Source organism: Hyperolius riggenbachi, chromosome 12 (genome assembly GCF_040937935.1).
Source record: "Hyperolius riggenbachi isolate aHypRig1 chromosome 12, aHypRig1.pri, whole genome shotgun sequence".
NCBI lineage: Eukaryota > Metazoa > Chordata > Amphibia > Anura > Hyperoliidae > Hyperolius > Hyperolius riggenbachi.
Window position 1 is genome coordinate 198,758,375 of NC_090657.1, and position 26,038 is coordinate 198,784,412.

The following is a 26,038-nucleotide window of genomic DNA, read 5'->3' on the forward strand; positions in this document are numbered from 1 at the left end:
CGACTCATACCAGCACTTAAAGCTGAACTTCAGGAGAGAGGATAGGTCACCCATCTAGTGTAGCTGTTACTTTTATTCTAATATAAGAAAATAAAAACGCTACCAGAGTATTGCTGTGGTTTGGCATAAACATTTTTGATAGGGTGATGCTGGAACATAACTGCTAATACCAACTGCAAGAATAAGCAGGATTTCCGCAGGAATGTAAAGCAGGGCCGGGACAAGGTTCTCCAGCACCAGAGGCAGATAGCCCAAAGTGTGTGCCCCCCCCCCCCACTCCCCAACTGTGCCCACCCTCCCCCACTCCCCAACTGTGCCCACCCTCATATACAGTAGAGGTAGCCGAGTGCTCCCAGTATCAAGTAGGATCCACCCCCTAGTATAGATAGCCAGATGTGGCCCCAGTATTAGGTAGCCTCCCCCACCCACTATAGATAGCCAGATGTGCTCCCAGTGTTAGGTAGCCCCCCCCCCCCCCACACACACACAGCCCCAGTATAGATAATCAGATGTGCCCCCAGTATTAGGCAGCCTCCCCCACCCAGTATAGATAGCCAGATGTGACCCTAGTATAAGGTAGCCCCCTCCCCCACACTAGATAGCCAGATGTGCCCCCAGTATTAGGCAGCCTCCCCCACCCACCCGGTATAGATAGCCAGATGTGACCCTAGTATTAGGTAGCCCCCCTCCTCCCACTAGATAGCCAGATGTGACCCCAGTATTAGGCAGCCTCCCCCACCCACCCGGTATAGATAGCCAGATGTGCCCCTAGTATTAGGCAGCCTCCCCCACCCACCCAGTATAGATAGCCAGATGTGACCCCAGTATTAGGCAGCCTCCCCCACCCACCCGGTATAGATAGCCAGATGTGACCCTAGTATTAGGCAGCCTCCCCCACCCACCCGGTACAGATAGCCAGATGTGACCCTAGTATTAGGTAGCCCCCCTCCCTCACACTAGATAGCCAGATGTGCTACCAGTATTAGGCAGCCTCCCCCACCCACCCGGTATAGATAGCCAGATGTGACCCAAGTATTAGGTAGCCCCTCTCCCCCACACTAGATAGCCAGATGTGACCCAAGTACTAGGCAGCCTCCTCCACCCACCAGGTATAGATCAACAGATGTGATCCAAGTATTAGGCAGCCTCCTCCACTGACCAGGTATAGCTCAACAGATGTGACCCAAGTATTAGGTAGCTTACCCACCACCCAATATAGGTATCCTGATGCGCACCCACCAGTATTAGGTAGTCCTCAGCAGTATAGGTAGCAAAATGCAAATGCAAAAACACAGCAATAGGAAGGCAACACAACAGGCAACAGCCGCATGCCGATTCTTTACAGTCCAGATCACATTACAAATCCCAGAATAATGATACCATTGGTGCCAGACATTAAAGACTATATTCTATTAGGTTCTGTTTGTATCTAAGTGGCCGGCACAACAGAACATCAATGTAACTTCAGACTTCAATTAAATACTCACCCGCTATGGTCTTTCCAGGGCTCCAACAGTCTGACACCGCTCCTATTCAACAGAAAAGGCATCTGGTCCCTCCCTATCTGCTCTCTGTAAGGCCTAGTACTGGAGGCAAGGCTCGGATTTCGATTAAGCAAAAAGCAACCAATCACACAGGAAAGCCAGACCAATGTCGATACATATACAATTGCTCTTTTGTCTTATCTTTTGTCCCCTGCATGTCCCCTTAGATGAGCCGTAGGCACCCCGGGAACAGGAGCACAGCAGGGAGGCAAGCCAGAACTCACGCTTACCAATGTGGCTGCATAAACAGGCCACGTCTTGCCCACACTGGCCTGAAAGTATCTCATCCATGGCAATCTGTCCTGCACAAATGCACATCAGGATCTCTATAGGACTGACTAATAGTTTCCAACATGTGCCATGGTTACATTTTTTTTTTTGCCAATCATCAAAACAGTCAAATCTTGATTAAAGGATGAGCCAATCATTTTGTATGAATCATTTGCTGATAGGGAGTGATTATTATTTACACATGGGTAGCACAGTGGTGTAGTGAAGAACACCCATCTTTTGCAGCATTAGAGTCCTTGGTTTAAATCTGAGCCAGGACACTGTCTACTTGGAGTGTTTATGTTGTCTTTGTGTTTATGTGGGTTTCCTCCAACATCCAAAAAGCACACAGATGAATTGGTTCCTGGTTTCCTCCAACATCCCAAAAGCACAAAGTGCCAGCTACCTGATCACTCCCCCATCCCCTCCCCAGACTAGTGTAACTTTTCCAATATAAAAAACACTTGTGATTTTCCATAATCGCAAAACACTTGAGCTTTCTTGAAAGAATGCAATTTGCTCTGCCTTCCATCATCCTGATCGCTCCAAGATCACTCCAAAAAAGTCACATGTGGTGCTTGTTGCAACGCTGCAGTGGAACCACCCACAAATTGTTCTACTGCTGCAGTGCCTCTAGTGAGACCCAGCCCTAACAGTCACAATAGGCTGTCAGCAGAGAGGCGTGGCTTCTCTTGACAGGGCAATGATTCGCCCTCTGCATGCCCATGTGACTTAAGGGTGCCATTTCAGAATATCTAGCTGTGGGGCGAGCAGCTCTCTGTCACACGGTAGATTATGATCTGTGAATTCCTCCAGCAGTTTATTTCCCATTTTATTTTGCAAAAATTGTCAACTTATTTTTTGCATAATCATTACAAAATAATGCTCTATTAAATGGATATAAAGCTGATCCTTGACTGGACTGCACATCATCTCATTCTCCTATTGCAAAATAAAGTTTAAAGAGATAAATATAATTAGTGAGTTAAAGAGCTCCATAAAAAAATAAAAATAAACGATTTCTCCTTTTTTTATTTTTATAATGAATGACTTACCTCGGTGCCTCAGTTTAGAGAGGTTTTCTGGCCTGTGTGCGCTGCCTGCTATGAAGAGACGCCCGTTGTCAGCAAACTCCCTACAGACATTCACTGGGCCAAAGGCTAAAGCTGTGTACAGACATTAGAAAATGGTCGCTCGTACAAAGCATGATCTGATTAATATAATCATGTCTGCCCAGCAAGGCTTGCACAGATACACATACACAGCTTGGCCAACTGGCATGAACGGTGAAAGGGAGAGGGGGGAGGGGAAGAGGAGTAGAAGAATCATCTGAAAAAATACGACATGGTTTAAGCTACGCACACATTCTAGATTTAACTGAGGCAACCAAGAAAGCCCACCTTGTGTGAGAATCTCGTGCATGTACAGCAGCCGCCCCCCCCCCCCCCCCCATCTTCCTCAGCGAGCGATCCCCCTGGTGTAACAACTCATTGGCCAAGGACATTGTTTTACCTAATCACCCTACCCGCGTTGGCCCTACTCTCCCCTGAAGGCCAGCGACACATCTGTACAGTCTTGGCCCCGTGGGTCCGGATCCCCTCCTGGCAATAGCCCTTAGACACGTGCATGATGCTTCACGGCTATTCCTTCATGCAGGGCTAGATAATGGAGCACTACAGAAAATACATGGTCACCAGATCAGACTAAAAAGAAATGATTTTGAAGACAGTACAAGGCTTAGGCCCGATTCACATTAGCAATACAAATAGTCTGTTTAGTGGACTGCAATGGACTGGATACTAACAGATGTGAACAGATGCTATGTTTATCAATCGGATCCATTCACATAGCTCCATCAGAACGGATCCATTCAGCCTGTTCCGCCCAATGGACCTCAAGTTTGAGGAGGGAGCAATTTTTCCAGTACGACTGACGCATCGCATTCACCGCACAACGGAATGAAGGGTAACGGATCACAACCGGTTGCCCAATAAAAACTGATCTGTATTAATGGTGTGCGTAAATACATAATTTGCCTTTCTAAAACAAAAGGTATATGCAAATATGCATCACATAAGCAAGAAGTTACTCCCACACTGCATAACTTCAGTACAGGGAGTGAACATGCAAATCATTCCTGCATGCTCCTGAAAAGCCAGACACACATCCAGAAGTGCTGAATAATAGCAAACTTAAAGCCAATTACCATCATTTTACAGAGCATTATAAGCCAACCTGTAGACAGACATTCCCACTGGGAGAGCAGGAGAACACAGAGAAATCCACCTGTGCGTGTCTAATTCTACCTTCTCAGTGAGTAATAACCTAGTGTAATTTGAATGGTCAGCTCTCTGCTGACTCTGCCCAATTCTGAGCTAATATGTTAACACAGGAGTTTAACCCTTTCCACGCTCCCTTTAACCCTTTCTAGCCACACTGCTGCATCTCTTTAGGAGCTCTAAAACCTGTAACAAGGAAATGTTTTTCTTTAAAGGTTGTTATGCTGCTGCTTATCTTTTAGAGCAGAGAGGAAGTTCTGCGTTCAGGTCTGCTTCAAGCATCACACACCTAAGGACAGTCATCAGTTTGTTCCTCCTACTTAGGAGGACTAACCTCAAAGAATGAACCACTGTGGCCTAGTGTCACATGATCACATCCCTGGCACTTCCCATAATGTAACTATACATCCAAACCAATCAGTAGACTGAGAAGTGAAAGTTATTGGCTGCTGAAGTCATGCTCCCTCTTCATTTGCCCACTCTCAGATTTGACAGCACAAATATGGTTCTGTGATGGCAGACCTCCAACAGAAAGTGAGAAACACATCGGGAAGCCCAACTATGATATTACTGCATAAACTTTAACTGTCTGCTTATAACAAGGGACTTTAAAGGGGCAAGGAGGAGGAGGTAGGGTAGAAAAAAGTAGGGTGAATAGTAGGTAAAATCAAGTTTTGAATGTCATCTCTTTCCTAAACTTGATCTATAATCATTTGCTCATATAATGATCCAATGAAGATACTGTACTGGTTTTTTAGCTATATTACAACACTGGCAAAATACTACAGCTTAGTCTGACTGATGAGCCATCACTGCTGCAGGGTCGATCACCACCAACCCGGAGAGTAGTTGTGTCACTCATCAAATGAATGGCAACACAGCCCACTGTTTAGGAAAAATGTGTGCAGTTGGAATTTTCCACAACAGAATTAAGCAGAACGCGTCAATGTGAACTGAACTGAGGCACTTCAAAAAGGCTGTTGCCTGAAACATTTGACTGTTCCACTGACAGTGATTATTTTTCATTACAAAAAATAAATAAAAATAAAATAAAAAAATAGATGCTCACTGCATAGCAGTTAAACCTGTGTCTCTTTATTTTTCTTAGCTGGACCATAGAATATCACGGTGGTTCTGAAACCTTCTTGCATCTGCCGCCTAGTCCATCAAAATGCAAGGCAACAGATATAGTGTACACCAAGCCTTAACGTATGTACATTTTTTTAACCATATACAGGGGAAAAAAGGAATAATTTGCAAAAGTGCACTCAGAAATATAAATCTGACTTCCACAGACCAGTGTACCATTTAGTACTGCATATTTCTTGGTCTAAACCACGTGTCGAACTCCAGGCCTGGAGGGGCAGATCCATGCCAGTGTTTAGGATGGACTGAGAAAAAGAGGAATGTGTTCTAGCTGATGGGCCACACCTTTCCTGATTCAGACCCATCAATTAATTTCAGCTGTGTCAAAAATGTGGAAGAACCTCGCCTCGGCCCTCGAAGGACCAGTTTGACATCCCTGGACTAAACTAAGTATTATGCAAAACAGAAGTTTGCCTTCTTAATTTTCCATTATTCAGGTTGAAGTGAACATGTCTCCCACAATGTATTACTGCTGAATATGCAAATCAACCCTTTGTTGTCCCTGTAAGCAAAACACATCTCCAGAACCGCTGGAATGCAATGATGTGTCAGCTTGTTAATTGTACAGAGCCATAATAATCCAACATGCATAAAGACCGTTTCAGACTGGTGGGTCCTCATCAGTGCATGGCATAGATTAATGTGGCTCTATGTGGTAAGACTTGAAACACCCATAGTTACAGATTACCCAGAAAGCTCATGGTAAAGCAGAACTTCTAGGAGTGTATAAGGGGTTAAAAAGGACCAAAAATCTCTCTTGCTAAAATGCTATGCAATACAGAAGTTTGCTTTCCTAAAACAGAAGGTATATTCAGCAGTGAGGCATTGTGGGCTACATCATATGCTCACTCCGACCTTTTGTTTTAAGAGGGAAAAATAGTGTTTTACATAGCATTTTAGTAAGGAGGCATTTTGGTCCTTTTTAGCCCCTTATACGCTCCTAGGATTTCCAGTTTACCATGAGCTTGCTGGGCAATCTGTAAACTAAGTGTTACTAATAGTTAAATCTTCAGGAGATGCCTGCTGCAATCCTTGTCATGAAACTGACCAATTTATTTAAATTAAGTTCTGTTGCAGGTTTATTCCCTAATATGCATTTAACATACTGCACATTTTGTAAAAGTAAAATAAAAATACCAGCTGTACTAACGCATAAGCCTCATTTCTTCCTCCTACAGCTGCCATTCTTCCGCCACCCCAATTGTCGCGTTTACAGGTGAGATCTGCGAGTGCAATTCTCAACGTGGAAAAAAAAAAAAAAAAGATGTAGGAAAATCGCCATATGGGAAAGCAAAAAACAAATCACATAGTATTGCGTTTGCTATGCAATTTTCATGTGCTCTAATTCATTTAACCTAATTACAAATGCAGAAAAAATACAGTGGGCACTACATCTGCGATTGTATTAAAAACTGATTGCACTACCCTGTACATAGCACTGCAATTTCCATGATAATTATGGTGCCCAAAATGCACATGCTTTCGAAAATTGGATGGAAGCGCATGCAGTGTGGAAGGGCCCTGAACTGACCCATGACTAAATCCATGAGAACTTAGGTTAGCAGTTTCAGAGAATTCTTTCTCTTTCTCCTGTCATTTTTGTTCATACAGGACAAGTATCTTTAAGAGTAGGGTACTTTCCAGATTGTCTGTGTTCCTGGAAATCTCACTCTACTGAGCAAAGACCTGGTGACAAACCATGACTGACACAGGCTCTGAATTTAGAAAACTCAACCAGAGAAATCTATAGCCAAATTCCCATTGCTTTAAAGAGAACCCGAGGTGGGATTTAATAAAGTTAGTAGGGCACAGAGGCTGGTTGTGCACACTGTCACCAGCCTCTGTTGCCCTATTGTGTGTCCCCAGGACCCCCCTGCTCTCTGCTGTCCCCTGTAACAAAAACCGCCGTGCTAGCCTCCCCTCCAATCAGCGAAAAAGAAAAATGGTATTATCCAATGAGCTGTTAGAATTAGAAATAAAGACACTGCTGAGCTGTAGCAGCAGATCTGGTCGCAAAGAGTCATCATCTCAGCAGCACAGAGAGGAAGTGGGCAGATAAGGTAAGCTGCTATGTGTTCACATGAAAACACTGGCTCCTCCCTCCCTACCTCACATTAGTGATCCTGGGACGGGGGATGAAAGTAAACAGCAGACAGAATTCAGCCAGGCCAGTTAATAAAACCAAAAAAGTCTAAAATGGTTTATGTGCAATGCTATGTTCTACCCAATAGAAAAAAATGAAATCTACACACATACTCCTGGACTGAAACGTGTATCATAATACAGATTATAAGCTTTATCCGCTAGACAGGCAAACGCATAGAATGATACACCGGCTCCTCCTATTCCAAGCGGATTAACGGTAACTTCCATCATATCCATTTGCCATTGGTATCTGCTGTGTCATGTTCACTGTGGCCAGATTCACCCACCCTATAAACAAACCCAACACAGTTTGCATACATAAAAAGCAAATATGGCTACTCTTATTACAAACTATACCTTGAAACAAGGATTTCAGAACAATAATGGATTATGATATGTCCTAAAATCAGGTTTCCCCCTAGCTAAAGCAGTCATAGCAATTAATCTATGACTATGCTTCTCTTCTGCTTATAATATGCTTTCAAATATTTCTGAAAACAGAATTTCTGCTGTGTTAGCAATAAGCAGGCAGAGGGCAGCTTCTATTGTTTTAAAAATCTAAAGCTACATACACACTCAAACCTGATCTATTGGGCAACACTGCAGTGTATGAGCAGCGTCCAGAGATCTATTGGGCAACACTGCAGGTTATGAGCAGCGTCCAGAGATCTATTGGAAAACATTGCAGTGTACGAGCAGCATACAATGATCTATTGGGCAACACTGCAGTGTACGAGCAGCGTACAGAGACCTATTGGGCAACACTACAGTGTATGAGCAGCGTACAGAGATCTATTGGGCAACACTGCAGTGTACGAGCAGCGTACAGAGATCTATTGGGCAACACTGCAGTGTATGAGCAGCCTACAGAGATCTATTGGGCAACACTGCAGTGTACGAGCAGCATACAGAGATCTATTGGGCAACACTGCAGTGTATGAGCAGCATACAGAGATCTATTGGTCAACACTGCAGTGTATGAAAAGCGTACAGAGATCTATTGGTCAACACTGCAGTGTATGAGCAGCATACACAGATCTATTGGTCAACACTGCAGTGCACGAGCAGCGTACAGAGATCTATTGGGCAACACTAGTGTACGAGCAGCATACAGAGATCTTTTAAACTACATTGCAGTGTACGAGCAGCGCACAGCGATCTATTAGACAACACTGCAGTTTACAAACAGCGTACAGAGATCTATTGGGCAACAAAATCCGCCACCCTCCCCAACCTGGACATCACACCCTTCCCCCTCTCCGACCATCACCTTCTCACTTTCTCCATCTCCCCATCATGCTCCCCCCACCCTCAGGTCATTGGAAGAGAGATTTGCATAACCTAGACCCAACTGCACTAGCCAACCCCCTCCACTCCCTCACATCCACCCTCCCAAATGTTACCTGCCCAAACCAAGCCGTGGCCAAATACAACCAGGCCCTTTCAGCAGCCCTAGACATTGCTGCACTCCCCGCATTCCACCCCAGCCGTCCCATCAACCCCCAGCCCTGGCACAATGCACACACTCGCAACCTCCAAAAACAGACACGCACCTATGAACGCAAATGGAGGAAATCCCGCCGCAACTCCGACTTCTTGGCGTACAAGGCCAACCTGCAGCTGTTCTATTCCGCATTAACTGATGCTAAACAAAAATACTTTGCTGCCTTGATCGGATCCCAAGCCTCCAACCCTCGGCGCCTCTTAGCCACCTTCAACTCCCTCCTTAACCCCACCACTCCTTCTCCCACCTCCGCCCTCTCAGCCACTGATCTGTCCACCCACTTTACCGACAAAATAGCCAGCATCCGACGGGAAATCTCATGCCTCCACTCCACCACTTCTTCCTCTCCCACCAATACCTATTCCCCACCCCACCCACCACTCACTGCCTTTACTCCTATCACAGAGGACGAAGTCAGCCGTCTCCTAGCCACTTCTCCTGCCACCTCCAGCCCCCTAGATCCTGTGCCATCCAAATCCCTCCGTCCTCACTTCCCTGTTCTGGCTCCTGTCCTCACCACTTTGTTGAACCTCTCCCTCTCCATGGGTACCTTCCCCTCTGACTTCAAACAGGCCACTGTACTTCCCCTACTTAAAAAAACCCTCAGACCCCTCACTTCCATCCAGCTACCGCCCCATCTCCTTACTCCCCTTTGCATCTAAACTCCTGGAGCGTCTAGTCCACCAACGCATGACCCATTACCTTGACTCCAACTCCCTGTTTGACCCCCTACAATCAGGATTTCGGCCAGGCCACTCCACCGAGACTGCTCTCACCAAGGTCGTCAATGACCTCACGCTCGCCAAGGCCGAAGGAAAATACACTATCCCTCTCCTCCTAGACCTCTCATCAGCATTCGACACTGCTGATCACTCCCTGCTTCTCCAGTCCCTGCAATTTGTGGGTATCAAAGACCTTGCCCTAGCATGGTTTTCCTCCTACCTCTCAAATTGCTCCTTCAATGGTTCCTTCTCAACCTCCTTCCCACTTTCAGTTGGGGTCCCCCAAGGCTCTGTTCTTGGTCCCCTGCTGTTCTCCATTTACACCGCCTCCATTGGAAAACTCCTCTCCTCTCTGGGTTTCAACTATCACCTATATGCAGATGATACCCAGATTTACCTCCATACCACTGACCTCTCCACCACCACCATGGAGAAGGTATCCTCTGGTCTCTCAGCTATTTCATCCTGGATGTCTGCCAGGTTCCTCAAATTAAACCTGGATAAGACTGAACTCCTAATCTTCCCGCCTCGTGCTGCTTCACCCCCCACTGACCTCTATGTCACTGTCAATGGCACAATCATTCATCCAACCACACAAGCCCGCTGCCTGGGTGTCACCCTGGACTCGGCCCTCTCCTTCACCTCCCACATCCAAACCGTAGCTAGAGCCTGCTATTTCCACTTACGCAACATCTCCAAGATCCGGCCTTTCCTGACCCTAGACACTACCAAACTCCTTGTCCATGCCCTCATCATCTCCCGCCTGGTATACTGCAACTCCCTCTCGTCAGGCCTTCCTCAAAACCGCATCGCTCCCCTAAAATCCATCATGAACGCAGCAGCCAGACTCATCTACTCCTCCCACCGCTCTGTCTCCACGACTCCCCTACGCAAATCCCTTCATTGGCTTCCAATTCACTTCAGAATCAGCTTCAAGATCCTATGTTTGGCATACAAATCCATACACAAGTCCTGCCCAACCTACATCTCTGACCTGGTCAGCAGATATACACCTGGCCGCCCACTTCGCTCCTCCAACGACCTCCTCTTAACCACCCCACGCATCTCGCACTCCCATGCCAGACTGCAGGACTTCACTAGAGCTGCCCCTATCCTGTGAAACTCTCTCCCACTGCCCATCAGGCTCGCTCCCACCTTCAACACCTTCAAAAAAGCACTCAAAACTCACTTCTTCAAGGAGGCCTACATCAACTCAACACTACCCCAATCCTTTCTGCCCATAACTTCTTGATGCACCCCCTCCTTTTGTGTCACCAACCCCTCCCTCTAGATTGTAAGCCTTTGGCAGGGCCCTCTCCCCTTGTGTATCATACTTAACTGTGTGCACTGTACCCAGAATTTGGAACTGGTAATTTTTTACCACTACCATTCCAGTTTATGATCTGGCATTGTACTACTATCTGCATTGTGTTGTGTATCTTATTGCTATTACCTGTATTGTTGTATCTATGGTCTGTTACCTGTATTGTTCGGTCACCCTGTTATCATTGTCTGTAATCCTACTTATTGTACAGTGCTGCGTAATATGTTGGCGCTATATAAATCTAATAAATAATAATAATAATAATAACATCAAGACTCTCCACAGACACCGGGAATCATGAGAAATTCACGGGTGGGGGGGGGGGGGCGGGGGGAGAGAAACAGAATGGGGAACAAATTGACATTACAGCCATATGTGTCTTTTACTAAAAGCTAAAGAACACTTGCCCTGCAACACAGGCTGAGCTGTGAATCACCACATATGCCAGTGAGAAGACCCTTTGCATTCAGAGCATATGCTGGGAGGCTGGCAATATTGGACACTCATGAGATGTATACTAACTCAGATGAGCTAAAAGGTAGTCAGAGACTTCATCTGCAAATGGTAGGCCAGCAAACAATAGTCTACCTTCACATGCAAACAAGTCCATAGGTACCACATGCCCAACCCAATTTAACTTACCCCACTGAATTGTAGTACTATTGTACAGCCACCAGGCCTAAATGACCTCTGAGAACAAACAAAAATCCATTATAAAACATGCCATGGCATTTTGTTCTTGGCATATGCCTGGTACACAGAGTTTTGTCCTCAGAAAGGATCTGTAGAGACAGGCAGCAGTTTTGAAATGCTTGCTGTACAGGCACACTGTCTGGCTCCTGGATAAGCCATGTGGAGAGGGGAGGTGATAGATGAGCTAGCCATATCACTGGGGGAATGTCCTTTGAAGTGCCTTCACAGACTAAACAACATTGGGCAAGGCAACCAGTGATGTTTGTGAGACACCTGTACACACTTTAGTTTTCTGGCCAAATCAATCATGACTAATTATTTCAGCTGAGGAAAATGTAGGTGTGTACATAGTTTATCTGCATTTCCTGTTCTGTTTGGCAAGGCGCAGCTGTCCTTAGTATAATGTAGATCTCATTTCTCATCAAGGCAAACATTTCTGATCTAAATGTATTCACATTTGGCAATATTAATAATACAAAGACAGTTTTACTACAGTGCTGGTACCCTCCAACTGACTGGTAATTAAAAAAAACAAAAAGAATTGAAGCGATGGAGGAGGCCAAGTCACTCACTTGCACCATCTCTGTGCTACACCACATGGAGTGGTGGGTTGCCTAACAGGGAAGTGTGAATGGGAGGTGGCTATCTGTAGAAGGAAGCAAGGATTTTGGAGGGTTTGATGCCTCCCCTCACCAGTTTAACCCCCCCCCCCCCCCCTCCAAAAAAAAGGAATCTAGTAGATGCTGGCTAGCTTGGTGCCCGGTCTAAAAGAATCTGGCATGAATGATCTTGATTTTGGCCAAGAAAGATCCTTCATTTTGTTTAGCAGGTCAACAATTGCAGCCAAAAAGCTTCTTTCAATCTCATCTGGTTCTTATTCCATAATAGCCTGGATACACTAAAAGTACATATACATGTACAATGTTGCTTGGTGTGGAATGGTACTCAGCCAAGTCATCTAACGTGCGTACAAAGCTCTAAGTTTACTCATAGCAATGTGTCCTGTATTTTATTTTTTATGTTGCAATAAATGGACTGGCCCAGGCAAAGTCTGCAACCACTTACGCACAAGTTATTATTATTTATTGTATTTATAAAGCGCCAACATATTACGCAGCGCTGAACATTAATTTAGGTTACAGACAATATTTAGGGGTGACATACAGCAATATGACAATACAGGAATAATAGAAAACCAGATCACACAGCACAGTATGAGTACAAGGTAATGCTTAGTCAGTCACTGGATTAAGCATGGAGATTAGGCAAGTTAGGTTCACTCAGATGCATAGCATGGGTTTACAGTAATGGAGGTGCATGATCAGGTAGGACACAAAAGGAGGAGGACCCTGCCCAAAGGCTTACAATCTAGAAGGAGACGTAGGGACACGAATGGTAGGGGACCAGAGTTCAGCTGTGGGTTTAGAGCACTTGTGAGGGGTAGTAGGCCAGAGTAAAAAGGTGAGTTTTGAGGGCTTTCTTGAAGATGTTGAAGGAGGGGGCTGCCCTAATGGGTGGAGGTAGGGAGTTCCATAGTGTTGGAGCAGCTCTTGAGAAGTCCTGGAGGCGTGCATGGGACTGGATGATGCGGGGGGGCGGTTAGGCGAAGTTCAAGTTATAGCAAACCATAGCCAGGGTTGCTGAAATGTGGTTAAGTATCTCATTGGCTGCACAGAGAGATTTTTTTCTTTTTATTTTTTTTAAGGTACACCATTGAAATATATTTTCATCTCCCCTAAAGAGGATGTTCTCCTACAGTCTCACACACACACCGCCTTTCTCGTCTACAAATTCCACCTTACAACCAACCTCAGCTCCCTGGCAACAGAACTCGAGATCACATGATAAAATGTATTCGGGGACAGGCAGAATGTTCTAGAATGCATTTCTGCATTCTCTTATGTCAGCAGCTGGCCAAATCTGCGTTGACATTGGCAAAGCAGCTATTCAGGACACTCGATTCGTTTAGAAAAGAAAAGGCTGGAATCTGAGATTTTTTTTCTCTCTCTCTCTCCGACTTCCTCTTGCTCAGGCATCTTACTGCAATGCAGACATTTGTGTTTCTTTTTTTAAGCCAGGACAATTTATGTATCAGAAGCAGAGTTTTCTCCAGGCCTTAATTTTCTCCAGGCCTTACAGCTGATGTGCAAGATTCAGTCCTAATCAACACAAGGCCATATAAGGAGAAGGCTGATAGTACATTAGCTGAGAGATTCCAGGAAGGCGGGATTAACCCCCTCAGGAGCAGTGGCTGTTTCTGCTGGCATCAGATGCAATAAGAAAGGCAGAAGGGAACTTCCTATCCAGATAATGGAGGTCACCGACAAGCAGTTTTTACTGAGATCCAGAGCAGTTTCTGGTTATGGACAGCTCACCAAACACTGAGGACAGTAAACTTTGCTCATCAGTATTTGGGCACTACCTGCACGGAGTTTGTATTTTCCTCTAGGCAGTCCAGTTTCCTCCCATATCCCAAACACATACAGATAGGTTAATTTGCTTCTCCCTAACTTGGCCCTACACTACAATGGACACATGACTATGGTAGGGATTAGGGGTAGGGATCCGAATCTCGGGCAGGAGCCAATCACAGCAATCACATAACTAAATAGGGAAAGGATGGTTCTGGTCTTAAACGGGCCAGAGCCATCAGGTCTGTAAGTGGTTAAAATGTCAAGCCTTTTATACAAAATAGACAGTTCTTGATTAGGGCCGCCTCTGCTGAGAATCTAGCATGGGGTTCCCCATGCAGAGTACACAGGAGGGGTGAAGTAACTCACTTCTCCTGGAACCACCGAGGACACGTCTTCATCCTCCTAGGCGTGCCAGCTTGTCTCTATAGTGCCAGCAATGTCTGCACTCACATGACAGATGCACTGTCTCCATTGAGACCTAAGACTTGGGAGGATGAAAATGGGACGCATGTCCCCTCGCTGGTTCCTGGAATTGGAGAAACTTACCCCTCGCTGTGCATTCTGCATGGAAGTGGAGAGCCCTCTTTGGCTACCTATACTGGGGGTATCCTCTCTAGCTACCTATACTGGGGGTGCCCTCTCTGGCTTCCTATACTGGGGGGGGGGTCCCCCTCTCTACCTACCAATACTGGGTGTGCCCCCAGGCCCAGTCAGTCCATGATACCAAGTAAGGCGACTTCCTCAGGGAGCAGAAGTCTGGTGGCAGCACCAGGCAGAAACAGGAAGTGAAGAGAGTGCCTGGCCAACCTATACTGGTGGCAACTGTACCTAGCTACCAATAGTGGGGGCACCTGTGCAAGCATTCCAATTCGGGGGGGGGGGATGGGGGTTTCAGAGAGAAGACATCCTCACAAGTTTACCTCAGGCAGCAAAAAGTCTAGAACCAGCCCTGGGTGCCCCTCTTTGGCTATCAATACTAAGAGTGCCCTCTTTGGCTACCTATACTGGGGTCACCCTATCCAATACATTTTTTCAAGCTCACCCTCAGAACTATTTAAGCCTAGAAACTGCCCAGACTGTAAAAAGAACTATGTACGTCTGAACATTAGATATTGCAGAGAAACAAATGTCTTCTGTCCCTGATACATTGGTGCGATACTGTGCAATGATACGCCTCTGTGTGTCCAGGTTACCCCAGGCAGGCATCTGTGCATTGCTGTATAATTTATGTCCACAATATGGGTGGAAATTTTTCTTTTAAGGGAGGCAAATACTGATAATGCAAATATATTAAATTATTGATCAGGTCCCAGTTTTAAAGACAAGTACACTACTTATAAATACACTAACACCGAGGATGATGAGAATGTTCTTCTTGACAGGATGTACTTGGCCTTCACGTTTCTTCCTGTGCCTGGGCATAAGAGAAATCTAATCAAGGGAAATGCGAATGAGCTCCGAGGGTGCCGGAACATTCTGACGCAGGAACTGGAGGCAGAAGAAAAAAAACTAACCTGACTTTCAGTTATACAGACAAATAAAGCAGAATTCCAGAAAAAAATATATATATTCTACCCAGTCTCTCCATCCTACCCCTTCAAACTCATCCCCCTACCATCACCCAATAACCAAAGCGCAGATGGTAAAGTTGTTCTTTTTTTTTTTCAAGAGAGCTAAATACATCATTTTGCAGATGCAACAGGTGGTGATATGACAGCTGCTGGGCTGTCCTCTGCGGTCAAGACCCACAACTACATGTCCTGCATTCCCATAGAGCCTGAAAGCCCTGGCCATAGTCCTCCTCCCATAGCTCCGTTTCAGGTGGAATGCTAACTGGTGTGTGTGTGTGTGTGTGTGTGTGTGTGTGTGTGTGTGTGTGTGTGTGTGTGTGTGTGTGTGTGTGTGTGTGTGTGTGTGAGTGAGTGTGAGAGAGAGAGAGAGAGAGAGAGAGAGAGAGAGAGAGAGAGAGAGAGAGAGAGAGAGAGAGAGAGAGAGAGAGAGAGAGAGAGAGAGAGAGAGAGAGAGAGAGAGAGAGAGAGAGAGAGAGAGAGAGAGAGAGAGAGAGAGAGAGAGAGAGAGAGAGAGAGAGAGAGAGAGAGTGTGTGTGTGTGTTATTTTGCTCTCTTGTACAACTTTATAACTGTAACTAGCAGTGTTAGAGAGCTTAGGAGAAGTAGTACAGGTGGAAAATACAGAGCTAAGGACAGGATTTCTGAAAAGGTCATGTAGGCCACATACTACCTAGAGGGGGTTTTACAGAGCTGGAAGGGAACAGGAAAGCTGTGCACGGGGTACCGACACATGATAGAGGTTGGAGACAGTACACAATGATGGCTGCTCCATATAGGCTACTGGATCTGGAAGAGATTGGTGAAAGGATGCTGGATGGTGTAATGGTTAAGGGCTCTGCCTCTGACACAGGAGACCTGGGTTCAAATCTCGGCTCTGCCTGTTCAGTAAGCCAGCACCTATTCAGTAGGAGACCTTAGGCAAGTCTCCCTAACACTGCTACTGCCTATAGAGCGCGTCCTACTGGCTGCAGCTCTGGCGCTTTAAGTCCGCCAGGAGAAAAGTGCGATATAAATGTTATTTGTCTTGTCATACACGGTACAATAAAAACATTCCATTTTTCAATTTATTTGACCAGAACGATCAAATTAAAGTCAAAAATAATCTTTTTTTTTCCGATCAAGAAAAATGAATGATTATCCTGGTTGGAAAAGGTTGCAAAAATCTTCATATTTGATCTAACAGAATAATCGAAAGAGATGATCTAATCTCTTGCATTGCCCCAACATAAACCATTGCATTGCACCACAAGCAATAATGTGGTAGGGCTATCATCGCTGTGGCGGGATAGTGTATTGACACTGCCTAAGCAAAAAGAAAAAAAAAACAGTTTTACTCGCCTGGAGCTTCTATTAGCCCCCTGCAGCCAGCTAGTGTCCTTGCAGTCACTCCCGGATCCTCCGGTGACCCACCGCAAGCTACTTTCACTTCGCCGAGAGGCCTGGCCACGTGTAGCCTTCTACGCGTTCCTGACTGCAAAAGAGTCCTTCGTAGGGCGCTATTGTGGACGGGGACACGTAGAAGGAGACGTGTGGCCAGGCCTGTGCAACTGCAGCAAGCCTGTCAGACGAAAATGAAAGTAGCTGGCAGCGGGGACAGGAGGATACGATCGTGACTGGGAGGGCACGGGACGGCTGCAGGGGGCAGATAGAAGCTCCAGGTGAATAAAACTTATTTTTTTACTTAGGCTTAAGGAACCTTTTAAAGGGCACCACCTTTGACATGGGAGGCCAGGGTTTGAATCCTGGCTACGGTCAGTACCTATTCAGTGATGGCCCGTACTCACGGGCTGCAGAAGTGGCCTGTCGCCAGCACACGTGAGCGTGCTAGCGACAGGCCGGCGACAGCTTCTCTCCAGGTCCCTCCGCGTACACACGCGGAAGAGGGACCAGCGGCGAGACGGAAGCTGTCGCCGACGTTCCTCCTCCCCCCGCCGGAAGCTTCATTCACCTCTATGGAGGTTGCTGTCGCTAGTCCGCGTACTCACGCGGACTAGCGACAGTTGCGGCGGAGGTGCGGCGGCGACTGTTGCCATGCGATTGAAACTTTCAATCGCATGGCGACAAGAGCGGCGGGCGACAGTTCGGGGTGCGCGCGCGTGCGACGGCCCATACTCACGGGTGACCTGTCGCCGCAACACGCGCGCGCCGCGTGTTGAGGCGACAAAAGTCCCTCGTGAGTATGGGCCATAAGGAGTTCAAGGCAAGACTACCTAACACTGCAGGGTGGCCTCTTGAGCGCGCCCAGTGGCTGTAGCTCTTGAGCGCTTTGAGTCCGACAGGAGAAAAGCGCTATACAAATGTTCGGATTATTATTAATAAGTGTGAAAGGAGCTATTACCCTGCAATGTATGTCTGAGGAGGATAAAAGTAACAGCAAAGACAAGTCAAAGGCCATGTGCATCATCCCCCAGAGCTTTTATGAGGACATATGGCTTTGTAGGGCAAACATGGCCAGGTGGAAACATTTCAGTTGCTGCTCATCTTGGGGGATGGAGAAAGACTAACTGAGCAAGGCAGGGATGGAGTCCCTGCCCTCACCATAGGAAAAAAATGGTGGCATTAGCTGCTGGCACCTTATATTTTTGGTTAACTTTAGAAACCTTTTTGTGACTTTCTCTGTAGCGGTTGCAGAAATAAATGTGGCACTATAATTTGTGTTGCCTCGCGACACATGTACTGCCGGAGACAAGGATATCCAGATGATCCAATGAAAGCCAGTTTTATAGTGCCTATAACACCAGCAAGAAAATAACCCAAACATTTATTTAATTTTGGTCTTGGATAGAGCGGTCAGAACCTCTGTTGGATTTTTTGTTACTATGTCCCTGAGAAGCTTCCCCTGCTGGTGGCAGAGATAGAAGTAACTCTTCTCATCGTACACAAAGCTGCTGTTAACGTCCATAAAGGCATTAACTAATGTCAACCCAAATAATTTGGTTCCTAATCATTTTGCTGACAGTGCACATTGGGTTTAGCAGACCTACGGTGTTAAAGGGGAACTGAAGAGAGAGCTATATGGAGGCTGCCATGTTTATTTCCTGTTAAGCAATACCAGTTGCCTGGCAGCCCTGCTGATCCTCTTCCTCTAATACTACTAGCCATAGCCCCTGAACAAGCATGCAGCAGATCAGGTGTTTCAGACTTTAAAGTCAGATTTGACAAGACTAGCTGCATGCTTATTTCTGGTGGTATTCAGATACTACTGCAGAGAAATATACCAGCAGGGCTGCCAGGCATCTGGTATTGATTAAAAGGAAATAAATATGGCAGCCTCCGTATACCTCTTACATCAGTTCACCTTTAAAGGGACACTTAAGCCAGCCCCCTGCAGCAGTCCTGTGCCCTCGCAGCCACTCATTGATCATCTGGTCCCCCGCTGCCATCTAGTTTTGCGTTTACCGACAGGCCTGGCCACGCGTATCTCTTCCCGCATTCCCGACTGTAATTAGCGTTATTGCGGGCTGCAACGCGTACAAAGATACGCGTTGCCGCATATCTATGCGTTGGTAACGGGACAACGTGTATCTTTGTACACATTGCAGCGCACAATAGAGCTAATTGCAGTTGGGAATGCGGAGAAAGCTACGTGTGGCCTGTCCTGTCGGGCCTGTCAGCAAAAATGAATCTAGCTGCCAGCAGGGGACCAGAGGATTAGTGAGTGGCTGCGAGGGCACAGGACTGCTGCAGGGGGCTGGTAGAAGCAGGACTAGCTGGCAGCGGGGGACCAGAGGATTAGTGAGTGGCTGCGAGGGCACAGGACTGCTGCAGGGGGCTGGTAGAAGCAGGACTAGCTGGCAGCAGGGGACCAGAGGATTAGTGAGTGGCTGCGAGGGCACAGGACTGCTGCAGGGGGCTGGTAGAAGCAGGACTAGCTGGCAGCGGGGGACCAGAGGATTAGTGAGTGGCTGCGAGGGCACAGGACTGCTGCAGGGGGCTGGTAGAAGCAGGACTAGCTGGCAGCAGGGGACCAGAGGATTAGTGAGTGGCTGCGAGGGCACAGGACTGCTGCAGGGGGCTGGTAGAAGCAGGACTAGCTGGCAGCAGGGGACCAGAGGATTAGTGAGTGGCTGCGAGGGCACAGGACTGCTGCAGGGGGCTGGTAGAAGCCCCAGGTGAGCAAAACTCATTTTTTTTTCAGATTCTTACCACACACAGAACACTGATTTTTGATAGATTGAAGCAGGGAATCTATTGGAAATTGATAGAAATGAAGGGTTGCACTGTTTAATGCTATTATTCTGCCACGCCCCAGATCGGCCTAGATTTTCTGCCCTGTCTGATTGATACTTTTGCTTGATTTGTGGACAAAATTGAGCGAAAATTTGATTGTTCCAACATTCTAGGGAATCAAATCCCCTCTGATTTGATATGAGTGAGAGTGAGCTACTCTGCTGGGATTAAAATGGGAAAACTAATAAGTGCATGGCCACCTTCACAGTAATGGGTGGGGGGAATCAGGGGGTATCCCTGCTACATGTAAGCCAAATGAATTATTTATATCTGATATCTGTATAGGGCTATACCTATAGACATTTGATGATCTTTCCCCAGCACAACTGCAACAGTTAAGCGTACGAGAGGAATAGGCGCAGGAAACTTGGGCGCAGGATACAGCCTGTATGGCTTATCCTTCTCCTGCACAAATTCCCATCGATTTTAAATACTATTCCCGTCCAGGCCACCATGAATGGTAGGGAATTAAATTATTCGGCTTCCAGCAATTGCTGGAGGCCGAATTATAGTGTTTCATAAGTAACTTCAGCTCCGTCTTCTGATGGCGCTGAAGTTACTCACTGCTGCGCCCAAGTCTCCTGCGCTGGAATGGCAGTGTTCGACAATTAAGCCTTGTACACACGCCTGATTTAAGTCAGATGAAGTGGCTGATAACGACCACCGCAGCCAATAATCAGGTGTGTGTATGGCAGCTGGCGACCCCCAAATCGCAAGCGATCCGCCAGGCGGATATACTCAACCCCAGCGACGCCAATACCATCATCTGTACAGCTCCCTCACCTGCCGCGTGACGTCATGCACGTGATGCTTGTCATCCCCCGCATAGCAACACAGCATGTCGCTCACCACACAGCTGACATGCACGTGTGCAGACCAACCCAGCGATGTCGCCCCAGGGAATCAGGTCCTGATCCCCGACAGGAGACATCTCTCAAACATGTGTATGCCCCAGCTTTAGATGTATGCAGGAGCTCCTGACCTGATCCAGATCTTCTGTCCCCACCACTTCATGAAAGGAAAAGTGTACCATAGATCTGTGAAATAAAAGTTCAGTGAAGGCCTTCTGCTCCTCTCCACAAAGTCTCAATCCTTTCAGTAGAAAATGCCTTTCTTGATCGGCCAAGCAATCATGTTCAGGTGGTGATTATTGCAAGGGCAAAAATGGTAACTGAATCCAGCACTGACTATTTCGGCGTCACAATGTTAGAGATCTGTGTGTGCCTAAAGATACCCAGACATCAATTTTGCCATTTGATTCCCTGTAGATTCAATCGCTTTGATCAAATTGGATGTTAATTGATTCCTTTAAAAATGTTGGATTCAAGCGATTTTGATCAAGAATCGAAAGTATCGATTGTACAGGTCGATAGGGGGCGGGGCAAATCAGCAGACGATCCAAAGGCCATTGTATTGTATTTAAGTCCAACGGTGCAATGCTGCAGTTTGATCACTCTCAGTGGATTCTCTGCTAGAATCTATTGAAAATTGATGTACTGTATGTGGTAGGAATCTATTCCTTATGAATGGATTCCCTCATAAAAGGAATCAATCCTTTTGGAGCATTTGGTGGAAATGTGCAAGTGTTTGGCCAGCTTTAGTATGGAACTTGGGAGTTCAAATTTTAACTCTATCATACAAATGTCTGCATTAATTGTCCTCTTTTCACACTTCCTCGCTAATTTCTAGATACCATCTCATCAGGAACCTTCGCTCCTCTGGCAAAATCCTCCTGCCCTCTAGCCCAATCCCCTCCTCTAACTCTTGCAACTAGGACTTCTCACGAAGAACTATTTCTTTGGAACCCTCTCCCACACCTTGTCCTTCACGCTTCAAAAACGCACTTCTTCAGACAAGCTTACACCCATCCAAATTATTTATGTATTTATTGTATTTATAAAGCGCCTCCACCAATATTTCGCCGCAACCGACCCCCTAACCCCCAGCCCTGGCGCACTACCCATACTCGCAACCTCCAGAGGAAAACACGCGCCACTGAACGGAAATGGAGAAAAACTAGACTTAATCAGGATTTCCTACAGTACAAGACCAACCTGCTGCAGTTCCACACTGCCCTTGCTCATGCGAAGCAGGAATACTTTACCAAGCTCATCGGAGCACAAGCTTCTAACCCCCGTCATCTTTTTGCCACTTTCAACTCCCTGCTTAAACCCCCCCCCCCTCCGTTTCCTCCCTCTCTGCCACAGATTTAGCCACCCACTTCACCAACAAAATTGTCTCCATCTGCCAGGAAATATCTAATCTCCAATCTTCACCTCCCACCCCCTCCCAACCAGCTCCTCCTCCATCCTATCCTCCCCTCACATCCTTCACTCCTACTACCACCGAGGAAGTCAACCACCTACTGCAGACTTCCCATACCACTTCTTCCCCCTTGACCCTATCCCTTCTGATTTACTCCAGCCTCACTTCATGGAATTGGCCCCAGTCCTCACTACCCTATTCAACCTCTCCCTATCCACAGGCACCTTCCCCTCAGACTTCAAGCAGGCCACTGTACTACCCTGCTCAAGTGCTCTAAACCTACAGCTGAACTCTGGTCCCCTACCGTTCGTGTCCTTACCTCTCCCTCTAGATTGTAAGCCTTTGGGCAGGGTCCTCCTCCTTTTGTGTCCTACCTGATCATGCACCTCCATTACTGTGCATCCATGCTATGCATCTGAGTGAACCTAACTTGCCTAATCTCCATGCTCCCCTCCAGTGACTGACTAAGCATTACCTGGTACTCATACTGTGCTGTGTGATCTGGTTTTCTTGTATTCCTGTATTGTCATATTGCTGTATGTGACCCCTAAATATTGTCTGTAACCTAAATTAATGTTCAGCGCTGCGTAATATGTTGGCGCTTTATAAATACAATAAATAAATAAATAATAATAAAGCGCTAACATATTATGCATTGCTGATCCAAATACCCTCTAGATCACATGTGTCAAACACAATGCCCGCGGACCAAATCTGGCCCTTCACCCCATTTATTGTGGCCCTCAATAGTTTCAAATGTGGATGTCTGTAAACAGTAAAAGAAAGGAGAAAATGAATCCTTGCTGTATACCGGTACTCTTATTTGTGCCGGCAGTCTTTGACATTTCCATAGAGACGGCAGGCCATTGCAGATCTATGTATGTGCATGCAATTTTTTTGGCTTATGCCCATGTGTACCAATTCACCCTCCCCATTGTGATTTGTTGTATAGGTCTATTGTTTGTGCACATTGGCGGTATGCATTTAAAGCGGATCGGAGATGAAAAACTAACTATAACAAGTAACTTGTCTATATATCTTATCTAAAGTTTAGATAGTTTACACAGCATATCGAGCTGCAAACAGCTTCAAAAGTTTATGATTATTTATTCCTGTGATACAGTGAGGGCAGCCATGTTCTGTTTGTCACAGGCTGAGGGCTGGAGATGCCATCAGCTTGCCTGTGTGTAAATTCAGTCTCCTCTCCTCCTCCCTCCTCCCCTCTGCCTCTGAAATCAATGGCTAGTAACCTCCTCCTGCCCAGACTGGGCTCCCATACGCTCGCTACAGTTCTACAGTACTTGTACCTGGGTATCCCACAATACACATGTAACGTCCAATCTGCTGGAAGCAGATTTGTATAATACAGTATACAGAACAGCTAGCTGTTCTCCATTTCCTCCTTCCTTTTACTGCAGATGACCGCACGCTGCCTTCCCATCCGAAAGAGCTCACCAGTTGAGAGGCTACATTCAGGTATTGCACATGATGTCTTTAGGGTGCCCACCAGAGACCCCCCCCCCTTGTTAAATTTTAATAAACAATGTGACCCGCAGCTAAGACCACGTTTCAGATTTTGGCCCCTTATGTGATTGAGTTTGACACCTCTGGTCTAGATTATAAGCTCGCCAGGGTCCACCCCTTTGTATTTTCTGTCATACCCAACCATGCATGAACTATGTATGTATTTTGTACTTGTCTTTCTGGATGCACTGACTGTACCGGCCCATTGGTCTACTTGTGTATATATGGTCCCCACTATTATGGAACGTGTTGGTACTATATAGATAAATATATGAATAATGGACCTGTAAGCAACATCCTCTTTACCACCAATGGTTTCTCGAGTAGGACCAGAGGATAGACCACTAGACTTGTCAAAAGTAAAAACTTGAAGGAAAATGGAAAAAACAAAACACCATATTGCTTTCTAATATGCAATAAACGTGCAAACAATAAACATAAAAAGAAATATTAGGTTTCTATAAAGTGAACCCATTTTTGAGATGTCATGGGGGCCTAGCCTAATCCAGTCTGAGACTAGCCAAGAAATCAAGTATTAGGGATGGTCAATAAGATACAAAGAATTCCACATTGATGCAGAATAATGCAGAAAGTATTGCAAATGTGTGCAGCTTGAAAATGGACCAATCAATTCCCTTCTAGGCTTCATTTGATGGGTCAATTTTAAAGCTGCATAAATTTGCATAATTCTGCATCAAATCACAACTGTTTGCACCTCATTGACCGTCCCTGTCAATTATAAAGGTTTTGTACAACCAGTAATTCACACATAACTGTAGTAAAACCACAAAATCTCATGTACAAATAAAAGTGACCAGTCAAAGAGGACACAATAGGAGCTCCTTAAAGTGGAGCTCTAGCTCAGCCCTTTATTTTTCTTAAGCTCAAGTTTTAAGGGGTTCTGTGGAGTCCTGCAATAAACAAATACAGACACTTACCTGAGGCTTCTATCAGTCCCCTGTAGCTGTCATGTCCCGCGCCATCCTCCTCCGATCACTCGTTCCCTGCGACTGGTCCAATTGTGCGTGTTCACTCCTGCTCGTGTCTCCGAGAGCTTACTGCGCAGGCGCAGTACAAGAAAATCTCGTACTGTGCCTGCGCAGTAAGCGCCCGGAGACACGAGCAGGAATGCGCATTCCGGTGCCAACGGTGGGGAACGGGTGATCGGAGGAGGACGGCGCGGGACATGACAGCTACAGTGGACTGATAGAAGCCCCAGGTAAGTGTCTGTTTTTGTTTATTGCAGACTCCGCAGAACCCTTTTAAGCTTTGGATTGGATGGCATGTTGAAAGGTACCATCTGAAGCTCTTATTTCTGTCTATGTCCATCGCTGCAAAAAATTCCATACCCCCGTCCACTTCTCAAGGTGGTCATACATCTAGCAACTTTGTGGCTTCATAATGGCCCATACTCACGGGAAACTTCTAGGGCCTGTCGCCAGCACACGTGAGCGTGTGGGCGACATGCCGGCGACAGCTCCTCGCCAGGTCTCTCCGCGTACACACGCGGAAGAGGGACCAGCAGCGTGACGGAAGCTGTCGCCGACGTTCCTCCTCCCCCTGCCGGAACCTCCGTATACTTCAATGGAGGTTGCTGTCGCTTGTCCGCGTACTCACGCGGACTAGCGACAGTTGCGGCGGAGTTGCGGCGGCAACTGTTGCCAGGCGATTGACCAGGCGACATCAGCGACCAGCGACGGTTCGGGGTGCGTGCCCGTGCAACGCCGCACACTCATGGGCGACCTGTCGCTGCAACACGCGCACGCCACGTGTTGCGGCGACATTTGTAGGCCGTGAGTATGGGCCATTAACCATCTGATTCAATAATTTTGGCAAATCGGATGAAACTGGTTGTGCAACATGTCCAATCAATGATCGATCGTTTCCAGGCTGGAATTGGTTGAATGCATTGATTGGGCATGCTGGAATGCTCTCAAATCAAAAGTGTTTGATCGGGTGAGCGGTGGTAGCTGCGTTCGATATTGCCATGACTAACATCCAAGTGTAAAATGTCGAACACCCCCCCCCCCCCCCCCGTGCATTAAAATCTCTCACCTGTTACTGGTGTGACTCCCGCTGTCACCCCCTGTAACCACGCCACATGATACAGCACTCATGTCATGGTAACATGGGTGACAGTGAAGGACGTGAGACTTGTAGGTTAGAATCTACACAGTACGGACATAGGGGGTGGGGGTGGACATTTTAGACTTGGGGCGGCCTGGCAGGCTGTGTCGCTAGCTCAATTCCGGAGAGATGCCATGCTGAAATCTATCAGGAATCGGACTGCAGTGTATGGGCAGGCAACAAATATCTCTCTGATCAGATTCGGTCAAAGACAGATCTATCTCATGATCAATCTTCATGCTGGTACAGACAATGCAATTTCCCATGCGATTGACCAGAT

At 46.6% G+C, this 26,038-nt stretch overlaps 1 protein-coding gene across 10 annotated transcripts in view; it reads right to left on the reverse strand.

The window, feature by feature from the left end:
* Positions 1-26,038, reverse strand: part of ZMYND8 (zinc finger MYND-type containing 8) — a 212,898-nt gene that overhangs the window by 122,823 nt on the left and 64,037 nt on the right. For 8 of the 10 annotated variants that reach the window (XR_011025253.1, XM_068263094.1, XM_068263092.1 and 5 more), the window contains one exon: positions 15,392-15,529. The exons of the other annotated variants lie outside the window; for them this stretch is intronic. Coding sequence is in view for 7 of the 8 variants with exons in the window: in XM_068263094.1 (XP_068119195.1) it covers positions 15,392-15,529 (138 nt within the window). In the remaining variant the exon portion in view is untranslated. The remainder of the gene's footprint in view (positions 1-15,391; positions 15,530-26,038) is intronic. 10 annotated transcript variants of the gene reach the window in all.